At 41.0% G+C, this 13,686-nt stretch overlaps 1 protein-coding gene across 9 annotated transcripts in view; it reads left to right on the top strand.

Annotated features, from left to right (window-relative positions):
- The window catches only part of ankrd44 (ankyrin repeat domain 44), a 226,283-nt gene that overhangs the window by 92,270 nt on the left and 120,327 nt on the right, over window positions 1-13,686 (top strand). For all 9 annotated transcript variants that reach the window (XM_062969143.1, XM_062969141.1, XM_062969142.1 and 6 more), the window contains exon 2: window positions 7,752-7,835. In XM_062969143.1, the coding sequence (XP_062825213.1) occupies window positions 7,752-7,835 (84 nt within the window). The remainder of the gene's footprint in view (window positions 1-7,751; window positions 7,836-13,686) is intronic.

Raw genomic sequence — 13,686 nt, 5'->3', positions numbered from 1 at the left:
CTGGAGATACTTTGAAGAGAGGGGTGCAGAGAGAAAGAGACTCTTGGGTTACATTAACTCTGAGCCACTTTAGTTAACTATAGTAATTTACACTATGAGGACAAGATGGATGCGGCGGGGTATGTATTACCAGTGCTTGATTTCACAAATCCGGTTCTCTCTTAATCTTTCGAGTCCCCTGATGAATCGAAATGGATATGTGATACCTCAGGCACCTTTGGCCCCTGACCCTGTGACTATTGCTGACCAGGACGAAGAAGACTTTGGTTTTCTTCCAAGTCAGCAAGATTCAACTCCTTTCCAGATGCCTTCTATTGACATTGCTGAGCCAGCACCAATTAAGGATGCCCTTGAAACAGTGCCGGCTCTCCCAGATTCTCCGGATGGGTTAGCGTTTGATCGCAGGGCCTTTTTGAAAACAGAGAGGTCGCAGAGACAAAGCTTGAGGAGAAGCTCCAGATTAGTGGAGCGTGGTGACTATGGCTAAGCTCAGTTCTCTTGCGAAGAATTAGGGAGTCAGGCACCTGGCACAGTGACTATGGCAAGCTCAGTTCTCTTGGGAAGAATTGGGGAGTCAGGCACCTGGTTTGGGGGAGCTTATGAACTGCAATAAAAGTATTGCGCTGGGAACTTTCCTTTGCGGTGTCAACTTTACTTCTTACTGAGAAGTAATATCGTCTCCAACTCTAGAAATCCAAGCGGCCTGAAGGTGCGCTTACTCTTGAGTAGACCGGGCGCCGGTCTACCTCCTTGTCCTAGCTTGGACTGCGTTCCAGCTCCTGCACATCCAGTTCATGCCTTGCCCTGAAATCCTGCTTTTGGACATCTACTCCAGAGAACTCTTCTTTGCCACTTTGCTCCTTTTCCCCGCTCAATACTCAAGCCGAGTTTGAGTGTGTTTCGGTTTCTGGACTTTGGACTTTAATATCGGACATAAGACTTTCATTTATTGGACCAATTTAGATCTTTGCTGAAAGGTCAGTTGCTTGTTCAACTTTGCTGCTTATTTCCTTTTGGAACTTTATTTGCTTTAATAAAGATATTATATTGTTATTGGCCCCTGTGTTGGTTTTCAGTTCTCTCGCTGCCTAGGGGTGTAACAGGATACTTGTTTGTTTGTAGCACCCAGGGTGCAGCTACACTGTAGAATTATGCAGTTTGCCAGTACTTTAATTGCTGTGGCCCAATGCTATGGGATCCTGAGATTTGAGAGAAGGCTCAAGACCTTGTAAAACTAAAATTCCCATGATTCTGTAACATTAAGCCATGTTACTTAAGGTGATGTTAAACTGCATTAATCCTACTGTGTAGAGCAGTGGTTATCAACCTATCGGTCCTCAGGTGTTTTGGCCTACAGCTCCCAGAAATACCAGCCTGGATTCCTAGGAGTTGAAGGCCAAAAACATCTGGGGACCCACTAGTTGAGAACCACTGGTGTAGATGTATCCCTAATCTCAGGGTCACATTAAATTATGTATTTTGCCTGTATTTAGAAGTAGTGCTCCCTGAAGTGACATTTGATATAGACAGTGTTTTATTTCTGCTACTTTCTCCATGCTGGTTCTCCACTTTGCTTCTTAGAACCTGAAACTATTATCCTTTTGAGCTATAGCTCCCAGAGACTTTTGGGGATAGGTTTCAAAGTTCTGTCTAATCTAAGCCAAATATCACTGCCAAAGCCCATGTCGCATCTCGTTGTATCCATGTTTTCTCCATTAGCATATTGTGTGGTGGCTTCTAAAGAGGAGTTGTCAGCAAATTGGCTACGGCTGCATCTTTATGTTAAAAACCCACAAAATGACAAATCCAACATGTTAAAAATGTTTAGAAAGAGATGCACGTTGTATTGAATGTGTTTATTATACCAGAGCTGTAACCACATTTAGCAAGTGTGAATGGAAATTGATTAAGTATTGAGTACAAACTACATTATGTGCTGTGCATACAAATAGCCCTGTACTTAATCCCTACATTTCCAGATTCCTGGAAAGATCCTAGTGTGAAATCGTTAGAATCACTGGCAGTAACTGTAGACAAGACTGAGTTAGATGGACCAGACATTTAATTTAGTTTAATACAGTTTCCTGCATTTAATTTAGATATCTGCTGACTTGATAGTATACTGAATATTCAGCCACTCCTCTGTGTGTATGTATATTTGTGTGTGTATATGTGCCCGGCCAGGCATTGCTGTGGTTTATGGGAATCATTTGTTGGCCAAATAGAATAGCAGTGAATAGCCTTGCAGCATTAAAAGCCTAGCCATTTTCTTTTTATGGGAATCCTTGCTTGGTGAGTTGGAATACAATGGAATAGGCTTGCTGCTTGGAAGGCTGGGTACTTGCGTTCTAGGAGAATGGTTTTTTGGGCTGCTAGAATTGCAATGAATAGCCTCGCTGCTTCCAAGTCTGCCTGCTTGCTACGTAGCAGGATCTTTGGTTGGTCAGCTTCAATAGTACAGAGTAGTATCGCTGCTTCAAAGCCTGGCTGCCTTCTACCAAGGTTAATCCTTTGTTGGCCTGGTTGAATTGGACTGAATAGCCTTGCAGCTTCATTGCCTGGCTGTGTTATACCTAGGTTAAAGCCTCATGACTTGAAGGTTGGGTTGCTGACCTGAAAGCTGCCAGGTTCGAATCCCACCCGGGGACAGCGCAGATGAGCTCCCTCTATCAGCTCCAGCTCCATGTGGGGACATGAGAGAAGCTTCCCACAAGGATGGTAAAAACATCAAAACATCTGGGCGTCCCCTGGGCAACGTCCTTCTCTCCAGAAGCGTCTTGCAGTTTCTCAAATCGCTCCTGACACGAAAAAAAAACAACTGTATCCTCAATTCACTTCTGACACGATAAATAAATAAATAAATATGGATTTTTTTTTTCTTGAGCAGGAAAGAGAAAGTAGTAGAAAAACACTGGAAGCTTGCAAATGGAGAACATTTTCCTATGGGCAGTAGTGTAGTATAATGGTTTGAGTATTGGACCACAGCTCTGGTGGGCAAGGTTCAAATCTCTGCTTGGCCATAGAAACCCACAGGGTCAACTTACACAAGTTATACACTCTCAGCCTCAGAAAATCATGTGATAGGTTTGCCTTAAGTTCATCAGAAATTGAAAACTTTGTGAAGGCACACAATTTATTTATTTATTTATTTATTTGCAACATTTATACCCCGCCCTTCTCACCCGAGGGGACTCAGGGCGGCTTACAAAAATTGGCAAAAATTAATGCACAAAATGCAATCATAAAAACAAAACAATATAGACAAATCCATTAATAATATTGTTAAAACACATTATAAAAACCTTAAAAACGTATATATAATTAATTCCATTCGTCACAACATTCGTCACAACAAAAACGTATATATAATTAATTCCATTCGTCACAACATTCGTCACAACAACAATGTCATGTAGGCAACCCCTGTGGAAAAGGCAATACAGTGGCATAATAAAAGCACCGTCAGTGACTTGTTTATTTGTATAGATTTGGTAGCGAAACTTTTCCCACTGAATTTCTACCCCTCCTCACCAGCAAATTTTAGAAATTGAGACAGTGTGAATAGGTTTGTGATTTGATTTTAATTTCTTCCCATTTACAGCTGAACTTCTGCAGATTTATGTGGCAGTAATGGGGAGTAGTTGTGATAGAATTCACCCTAAAAGAAAAAAGTATTCAATATGGGACATGACGTTGTTTTTGCCGTTTGCTTTTTTTCATTCTGAGAGGTGACACACACATTTTTCAAATGCTCATTATAATATGCTCATGTCTGATGAGCTTGAAAAATGTTGACTATTTTGTTGCCAAAAGGCAGAGCCCAGTTGCTGCAATTTGCTGTGGTCGGGGAATGGCCCACTTCCAGGGAATTTCAGGAAATGGCCTCTATTTCACCTGGAAACATTAGCAACCCTGAGGGCAGGAGTCTGGCTATATAAAGGAAAATGGAAATGAGCCCTCTTGGAGCCAAGCTCCTGGCCGAAAATAGCTCTGGAAGCAGATGCGAACCTGTATTTATGCAGTGTACACTACTGATAGACTCAGAAGAAGCTTGACTAAAATATCAAATGTAATTTATAGGTCTTCAAGTCCTATTATTACTAGGTAATTAATAGACTTCTTAGGTAAGGGCTTTGAAGATGCTTTATTTTAAGGGTTTGTCAGCAGCCTTTCCTTTGAAAGGCAGATGACTCATAAGGAATGTCCATCCAATGGCTATATTAGCTGAGAGAGTTAGAGCATGTGTTGGTGGAGCCAAAGCACAACAGAATGGAGTTTGTAGCACCGCAAAGCCATACAGCTTGAGCATCCCCTTATCCGGATTTCCAAAATCCCAAATACTCCAAAAAATATTCACCTGGATGACTGAGATGGTGACATTTCTGCTTTCTGGTATTTCAATTTACACAAACTTTGTTTCATGCACAATATTATTTTTAAGGTAAAGGTAAAGGTTTTCTCCTGACATGAAGTCTAGTCGTGTCCGACTCTGGGGGTTGGTGCTCATCTCCATTTCTAAGCTGAAGAGCCGGCGTTGTCCGCAGACACCTCCAAGGTCATGTGGCCGGCATGGCTGCATGGATTGCCATTACCTTCCTGCTGGAGCAGTATCTATTGATTTACTCACATTTGCACTGCTCACATTCTACTCACATTTGGACTGCTAGGTTGGCAGAAGCTGTGGCTAACAGCGGGAGCTCACCCTGCTCCCCGGATTCGAACCACTGACTTTTTGGTCAGGAAGTTTAGCAGCTCAGCGGTTTAATCCACTGTGCCACCAGGAGCTCCATCATTATTTTTAAAGATTGCCCTTCAGACTATGTGTATCAGGTGTATATGAAATTTATGTTCTAACTTGGGTCCCATCTTCAATATGTCTCCTTATGTATATGCAAATATTCCAAAATCTCCCCAAATCTGAAAAACTTCTGGTCCCAAGTACTGTATATACTCGAATATAAACCTAGTTTTTCAGCCCTTTTTTTAAGACTGAAAATGCCCCGCTCGGCTTATACTTGGGTGAGGGTCCTGGTTGGCTTATATTTGGGTCAGCTTATACTCGAGAATATATGGTACATTTATTATTTTCCCCTATTATTATTGGTATTATTACATTTATTATTTTTCTCTATTATTGTTGCTACTATTACATTTATTTTACACTATTTTTATTATTATTAATACATTTATTATTTCACTCTGATCTTATTATTATTATTATTACATTTATTATTTTCAAATCCCAGGAGTGGAATGAGCACCCGCTGTTAGCCTCAGCTCCTGCCAACCTAGCAGTTCAAAAACATGCAAATGTGAGTAGATAAATAGGTACCGCTCCGGTGGGAAGGTAACGGTGCTCCATGCAGTCATGCTGGCCACATGACCTTGGAGGTGTCTATGGACAACATCGGCTCTTTGGCTTAGAAATGGAGATGAGCACCAACCCACAGAGTCGGTCACGACTGGACTTAACGTCAGGGGAAAACCTTTACCTTTTATTATAACATGTACTGTATTATTTTCCTGTATTATTTATTATTATTATTATTATTATTATTATTATTACATGTATTATTTTACTCTATTATTATTAAAATGATACATAAGCACATTTACACTGAAGAAGATGAGGATAATGATTTAATCAGAGTTGGAAAGTCTTATCTTAAATTTGAGCTTTATGTAAATATTCAAAAACATTTAACCTACTGATGCCTCAATTAATGTAATTTTATTGGTATATGTTTTTATTTCTGAAATTTACTACTCTCGGATTATACTTGAGTCAACGTTTTCCCAGGTTTTTTGTGGTAAATTAGGTGCCTTGGATTATATTCGGGTCGGCTTATACTCGAGTATATACGGTATTTTGGACTAGAGGTATTCAACTTGTATGACATTCTTTCTTCATTATTATTTCGTGCTGGCTTTCTTTGGACCACATTGCAAGTTAAGCAGGCCTTGGGCCACCCTTAGAGCAAGGTGGACAACTCCTTGAGGTTCAGAGGCCACACATCCCCCCTTGCTGGGTCTTAGAGGGCCACCCCTACTGATAACCATACAGTTAGATGAGCATAGGACCAGGAGGCATCTAGTAAGGGTTCGCAGAGAAGGAGGGGGGACCTGAGAGAGGGAGCGAGCTGATCCTGGGCAGCCATGCTGTCCCGAAAAATACTTTGAGTTCCGCGCGCATGCGTACATTGCCTGTTGTGGGTTTTGGCCTTTTTTTGGTGTTGTGATTGTGTTTTTTGTGTGATTGTGTTGTATCTTACTGGAGGCAGGGATGATGGATTGTGTTGCCAATTTTAGAGTTTGGGGAGTGTTGGGTTTTGTTGTTTTGTGAGTCGCCATGATGCCAAAAGCCTTTTATATATATAGATTTAAGGGAGGGAAATTTACTGGTTTATGTTGGAGCATCATTTCTAGAAGCCAAGGCACAAAGTTCTTTGGCTTTTCCTGTAATGCAGAGTATTCTAGGAGCGAGGGAAGCCTCTCATGTTCCTGTTCAGACCCAGAAGCTCCCTGGGCAGCCTTTTGGATTTCATCTGTAAGAGCTGGAAGATAACAGATATATTGGCTGGTTCTATGATAAACTGCCTAAGACGTTTCCTACCACTTGTGGTGACTAAGGTTAGGATCTAGCTAAGAACTGTTATGTGTTGTGTGTTGTATGTGCTCAGCCATCAGAAATCACTCTAACCAATGGAAGGAAGGAAGGAACCAAGGAGAGTTGTGTGTGGAATTCTCCTCAGTGACTGCCAGATAATGTGAAATCCCTAAGTTGTTCAAGCTTTTAATTAGGCACCTGCTGTTCTGCTTTCATTGAGCAAAAGAGTTCTACCTTCCTGCTTTACTAGTTTCCAGACTAGGCAACATTTTGTGTGTGTGTGTGTATGTGTCAGGAGCGATTTGAAAAACTGCAAATTGCTTCTGGTGTGAGAGAATTGGCCATCTGCAAGGATATTGCCCAGGGACACCTGGATGTTTTGATGTTTTTACCATCCTTGTGGGAGGCTTCTCTCATGTTCCCACATGGAGCTGGAGCTGATAGAGGGAGCTCATCTGCGCTCTACCCGGGCTTGGATTCGAACCGACAACCTTCAGGTCAGCAACCTAGCCTTTAAGTCAGCTGTCCTGCCGGCACAAGAGTTTAATCCACTGTGCCACCGGGGGCTCCTTAACTCAACTTATGGCATTCTAAGGTGATAAATGCAACCTACCATGGCTGGATTTGGACTCAGTCCTATCCTGACCCTGCCGTTGGTATCATTTAATAAAGCACTACTGTTATTTTTAATAGAATTGACAGGGTGTCTGTATCACTGTGAAATGGATACAGTAAAATATGATATAATTATGAATAATAAGGGAGCCCCGGTGGCGAAGTGTGTTAAAGCGCTGAGCTGCTGAACTTGCGGACTGAAAGGTCCCAGGTTCAAATCCTGGGAGCGGAATGAGTGCCTGCTGTTAGCTCCAGCTTCTGCCAACCTAGCAGTTAGAAAACATGCAAATGTGAGTAGATCAATAGGTACCGCTCTGGCGGGAAGGTAACGGCGCTCCATGCAGTCATGCCGGCCACATGACCTGGAGATGTCTATGGACAATGCCGGCTCTTCGGGTTAGAAATGGAGGTGAGCACCAACCCCCAGAGTCGGTCACGACTGGACTTAACGTCAGGGGAAACCTTTATCTTTTATGAATAATAAATGGACGCATATGTGAATATATTTCCCTCATTTTCGTCTTTACAGCCACCGCTGGTCCAAGCAATTTTCAACGGTGATCCTGATGAAATACGTATGTTAATCTACAAAACAGAAGATGTTAATGCTTTGGTAAGTAACTGTATATATGCTGTTTTTTTTCCAGTCCTTTGTGTTTTGAAATTTGATTTCAGATTTCATTGTAAGGGGGAGGAACGCTGAGATGAGATCTGTATCCAAGTCCAGAATCCCATTCTCTGTAATTACAGTGATTCTCTGTTCTTAGAACCACTGCCTGGGACCCTCTCACACTAAGCTATTTTAACACTGTGATTCCAGTTTAACTGCAATTTCAACATCTCATGAAATCCTGTGATTGGCTATATAGGGATTTGAGAGTCTTCAACCAGAGAGCTCCTCTATTGACCCCAGATTTCCAAAGGGGAAAAAACATGGCTGCAAGTGGAATCATAGTGTCATAACTATGCAAAGTGAAGAGCCTTCAATCTATAGAACTGAAATGACAGAACAGTGTCGGTAGGCTGGGAGTTGGAACAAACGCCCATCTTAGACCCAGAAGCTTTTGTGAGTGTAGATGTAAACCTACTTGTGAAGCAAGCTCACGAGTAAAAAAATTTCAAGATCTCACTCACAATCTGTTTATAGTCCTTGGGAAGGGAGGCTCTAAGAGGGCAAAGAGGGAGAGGGTTTGCAAAACTGTGTCTGTTTTCTAGTTCCAGACTTTTGTTTAGCACACCCTTGTCTATCTTGTTTGAGAAATGTCCAAGCCAGAACTCAACCTATTCACTGACCCCTAACTGTGCAACCTTGGTGTAATTAATCGCATTCAGTGAACATCCAAAACAGGTTGAAGCTGTACTTGAAGGGTAGAAGTCCTCCAAGCATTGCTTAAATTGATGATCCATTTGCTTTAGCTATTTGTTAAAACAAAGATGGAGCCAGGAATGAGATGAAAAGTATTAGAATTACTGGAACATATTGGAAAATAACTGCACTCAGTCTCTTTTAGAAATAAATGGCAATCATAACTTTGTGGAAAAGGAAAAATGATGTCATATCCGTTTGGCAAATGTGAATCTCCATGAACATGTAGAGACCACCTTTTGAAAACCACTAGTCAAGAAAAGCATGACCTTGCTAGAAGTCAACCCTTTTGAACAAGTGATATTCATAAGCATTCATGTAATGGCACACAGGTACACAGCTGTTAAACTGAAGAACTGTGTCTTTGAACTGGCAAAGACAAAGAGATGTCACTACAAAAATATATTTGGTTAGCAGAGGATAATTATGTCTTTAAAGTTGAAATTGCAGTTGTAATTGTAATTGCAGTTGTAATTGCCCAAAACATATACACTCCCTTTAAATTTTAAGTTTAAAATATGCACTCAGAGATAAAAAAACAAGATCCTCTTTGAAAAATAATATATCTTGTTTACTCATAAACATCTTGTATTAATGTACCATGCAGACACATTTCTTTTTGAAGTTCAGTTACAGATAGGATGTAGCTTCTCTGTGTTGAGTACACAGGGTATCATTCTTAATCAATAGTCCATAGTCTTTAAGTATACTTCTACTCACTGTAGTCCATAAGAATACTTCTATATTGAAGTCCAAACAGTAACATACATGCATCCATCTCCACTGAGGTCTGATGCAAAAGTGAATACAAAATGGAGTCCTGAGTCTGAGCATGCTCAGTACAATCACATGTCTAAAGTCCCTCCCATACCAAAGAGGTACAGTCAAACTGGAAAATCAGCATATACATAGAATACAGGTTAGTAAATATATACATTAACAAATAAATACTGAGAGGCTTGGGATGTTACTATTTCCAACAATAATTAATAACTGACTACTCTTCTGATTATTACCATCAATATCTGGCAACTCTCATTTGGTGTGGAAAGTTTTTGAAGTTATCGTTCTGATGAAAGGCCTTGTCCCAAACATCTGTGGAATCTGCATTGAGCAGTCAAAAGAAATGGAGATGCTCGTCATCCTCCTCTTTGTTGTCTGATGTGAGAAATGTGTTTCTGTCTAAAGCATTCTCTGTATAGCCCTGTCTTATTCTGTAACAGTAATTACTGGCTTTTGCCATACTGAAAGTTCAAAAAAGAGCACCTTTACGCTCAAGGGCAAGGCCAACAAATTATGCCCTTGGTGAGGTGGCTGTAAAATATTCAAGGTCATGTCTGTTTATGGCAGAAATAAAGATAAGTGCATCCCTGACATAAATAAAACAAAGAGCATTTCTTTTCCCAGGAGAGACTGAGTAGAGAAAGGAGGAGCAGTGGTGTTTCTTTGTTGTAGTGAGGACACTTGAAGCAGCTAACAGCATACACTTTTGTAAAGTTGTATTGATTTTATTAGATGTGTGAAGTGTTATCTATAATTGAATATATGCACATTTTGCTGAGAAAAATGTTAGCAGGAGGTCAAATGGAAATAAAATGCAAAAAAGGCTGTAAGAATTAAGTATAAGGTAAAGGTAAAGGTTTCTCCTGACTTTACGTTTAGTCGTATCCGATTCTGGGGGTTGGTGATCATCTCCATTTCTAAGCCGAAGAGTCGGCATTGTCCGTAGACACCTCCAAGGTCATGTGGCCGGCATAACTACATGCATCACTGTTATCTCCCCACTGGAGCAGTACCTATTGATCTACTCACATTTGCATGTTTTCGAATTGCTAGGCTGACAGAAGCTGGGGCTAACAGTGAGAGCTCACCCCGCTCCCCAGATTTGAACTGCCAACTTTTCGGTCCGCAGGTCCAGAAGCTCAGTGGTTTAACCCCCTGCTCCTCTGGGGGAACAAAATTCAGTATGTTGAGACTTAAGTGTGTTAAGGCTTAAGTATTTGCAACATACACACAGTTATTGATGAAAACGGAAACATTGCTAAGCTAAATAATACCTCTAGTAGGATTTGAAGCAATGGTGGTGGTGGTGGTGGTGATGATGATGATGATGATGATGATGATGATATCAACAACAATCACAATCGTTATTATTAAGGCCAGGGCCAGTTGAACATATTGGTGTTGTACGAGGGCTATCCAGAAAGTACATTACGCTTTGGAATTAAAAATGAACAAAGTATAGGAGAAAACATTTACCATATGCAGTTGAAAGCCACACCCAAATGAGCTTGAAAACTCCTTTCCCACTAAATTCTGCCGCCTCCGTCCTCAACCACTTTTTTCCAACAATGAGGGCATGACTGGCAACGCAGCATTTTGGTGATGCTGCGCAGCTGTGGAAAGGGGGAAGGGTTGAGGATGGAGGCGGCAGAATTTAGTGGGAAAGGAGTTTCCAAGCTCATTCATCGCTATGGTAAGTGCCTAGATTTGAATGGCGACTACGTGAGATGTGGTATTTGGATGTGGCTTTCAACTTCATATGGTAAATGTTTTCTCCTATACTTTGTTCATTTTAAATTCCAAAACGTAATGTACTTTCTGGATAACCCTCGTAGTTCAGCAATTTCACTCTTCCCTTTGACTTTCCTTTAGTCAAGAATGAACAAATAAATCCATTTAAAACCCTTGCTGCTTGGGCTAGCTTTTACTTGAGCATGTGGTTTGGTTCAGAGATACAATGCCAGGTCATGCTTTGACATGATGTCAATGAGCCCTTGTTGTCCTCATGTGTGCTCTCTTCTGTCATACCCTGCTTCATAAATAACTTCCTGATTTCCAGAAAATCATAATGTATTTAGTTAGAACTGGCAACTGCAGTTAACAGGAGTCCAAGAAACTAGCATTGGCTAGTTGAAACTAAGGTTTGCCAGTTGGTCACCCCATTAGTTAATCATTGTAAATTATTCTCATTATTGCACTGCTACAGTTACTGCTCGAATGCTTGGTCCCATAACCATGACTTAAGTTTTTTTCCTGAAAGACAGGATGGAGGGGGCTGTTCTCATTTCATTGGCCACAAAAGACATGATCATCCTATGTTTTTACATTAAAAAAACAAAAAAAATGAAGTCCTAATTAGAGGACTTTCCCATTCCTGCCAGTTAGAAGGCTAAGCTGTGTCCACTTTGTCTCCTAGCAACCCACTCAGCCATTTAATGGCGCCCCGGGCCGCTTCAATCAGGCGTTTTCCACACTGCCTATAAAATACAGATTATCAGATTTGAACTGGATTATATGGCAGTGTAGACTTAAGGCCCTTCCACACAACTATATTACCCATTTATAATCTTATATTATCTGCTTTGAACTGGATTATCTTGAGTCCACACTGCCATATAATCCACTTCAGTGTGCATTTTATACAGCTGTGTAAAAGGAGCCTCATATAATCCAGTTCTAAGCAGATAATATAAGATTATAAATATACAGTAGAGTCTCACTTATCCAATATAAACACCCTGGCAGAACATTGGATAAGCGAATATGTTGGATAATAAGAAGGGATTAAGGAAAAGTCTATTGAATGTCAAATTACGTTATGGTTTTACAAATTAAGTACCAAAACATCATGTACAACAAATTTGACAGAAAAAGTAGTTCAATGCACGGTGATGCTATGTAGTAATTACTGTATTTACGAATTTAGCACCAAAACATCACAATGTATTGAAAACATTGACTACAAAAACATTGACTACTAAAAGGCCGACCGTTGGATAATCCATAACATTGGATAAGTGAATGTTGGATAAGTGAGACTCTACTGTAATATAAAATATTTACTGTGGTATAATAATACAGAACAATATAATCTCTAAAACCAGGACAGTAAATAAAGAGCAACACTCAGAAAGCAGGGGAAATTGGGAATTCCAGAAAGGAAACAATCAGGGCCAGCTAACACTTCCCAACAAAGGATTCTCCCAGGCAGGAAGCAAACAGGCTTTGAAGCTGCAAGGCCATTAAATGCTAATCAAGGTGGCTAATTGCAGCATTCATACCTGCCACATTGAGACTATTAATTGCTATTCAAACTGGCCAACCAAGGATTCCGCAAGGTAGAAAGCGGCCAGGCTTGCAAACAGCAAGGCTATTCAGTGCTATTCAACCTGGCCAACCAAGATTTTCCCTAGGTGAAAATCCCTCAGGCTTTGAAGCCATGAGGCTACTCCGTCCCATTCAACCTGGTCTAGCAAGGATGCCAGAAAGCAGCCAAGCTTTTAAGCTGCAAGACTATTCAGTGCTTTTCAACCTGGCCAACCAAGATTTCCCCTAGATAGAAACCCCCCAAGCTCTGAAGCCATGAGGCTACTCTGTCCCATTCAACCTGGCCTAGCAAGGATATCCTATGTAGAAAGTGGCCAGGCTTTTAAGCTGTAAGACTATTCAGTGCAGTTCAAGCTGGCCAAACAAGGATTCCCCTACAAAGGAAGTAGCTAGGCTTCAAAGCAGCTCTTTGATTGAGGATGCTCCTCCAGCTACTCCAGAAAACGGCCAGGCTTTGAGCTGCAAGGCTATTCACAGCTATTCCACCTGGCCAACAAATGATTCCCATAAGCCACAGCAACGCGTGGCCGGGCAAAGCTAGTACTCCACTAAAATCCAACCATCTTTGTCTGTGTAAGAAAAAGCCCATGCCTTTTTTTTTTTTGATGAAGGACAGTTGTAAAGTGCTAAAGCTCCACCAGATTCAGATGCAATTTGAGCTCCTTAGAAAGATCATGCTGGGCCAAGCAGAAATCTAAGTATATATTTAAAGATGCTTTTCAGAACGGGAAGTGGACTTCCAGCCTCTTCTGTCCTTCCTCTTTTTGATTTGTATGTGTGTGTATTACTGTTAATCCTTGCTCCCCTCATAGGGTCCTGGGGCAGAAGATTCACTTCCTCACCCACCAAAGCAAATCATCTCTGGCTAGGAACACCTTTTGTTCAGTTTATGCAGCTAGAATAGCAACTGCGCTACTTCTTTCACTGGATATAAAGAGAAGCAAGATATTGCCTGTGTATTTGATGGTTTGTTGCTTTCTTATTTCTT

The sequence above is a fragment of the Anolis carolinensis genome, chromosome 1 (assembly GCF_035594765.1).
Source record: "Anolis carolinensis isolate JA03-04 chromosome 1, rAnoCar3.1.pri, whole genome shotgun sequence".
NCBI classification, from domain to species: domain Eukaryota; kingdom Metazoa; phylum Chordata; class Lepidosauria; order Squamata; family Dactyloidae; genus Anolis; species Anolis carolinensis.
This window is presented reverse-complemented; position numbering and strand designations above follow the sequence as displayed.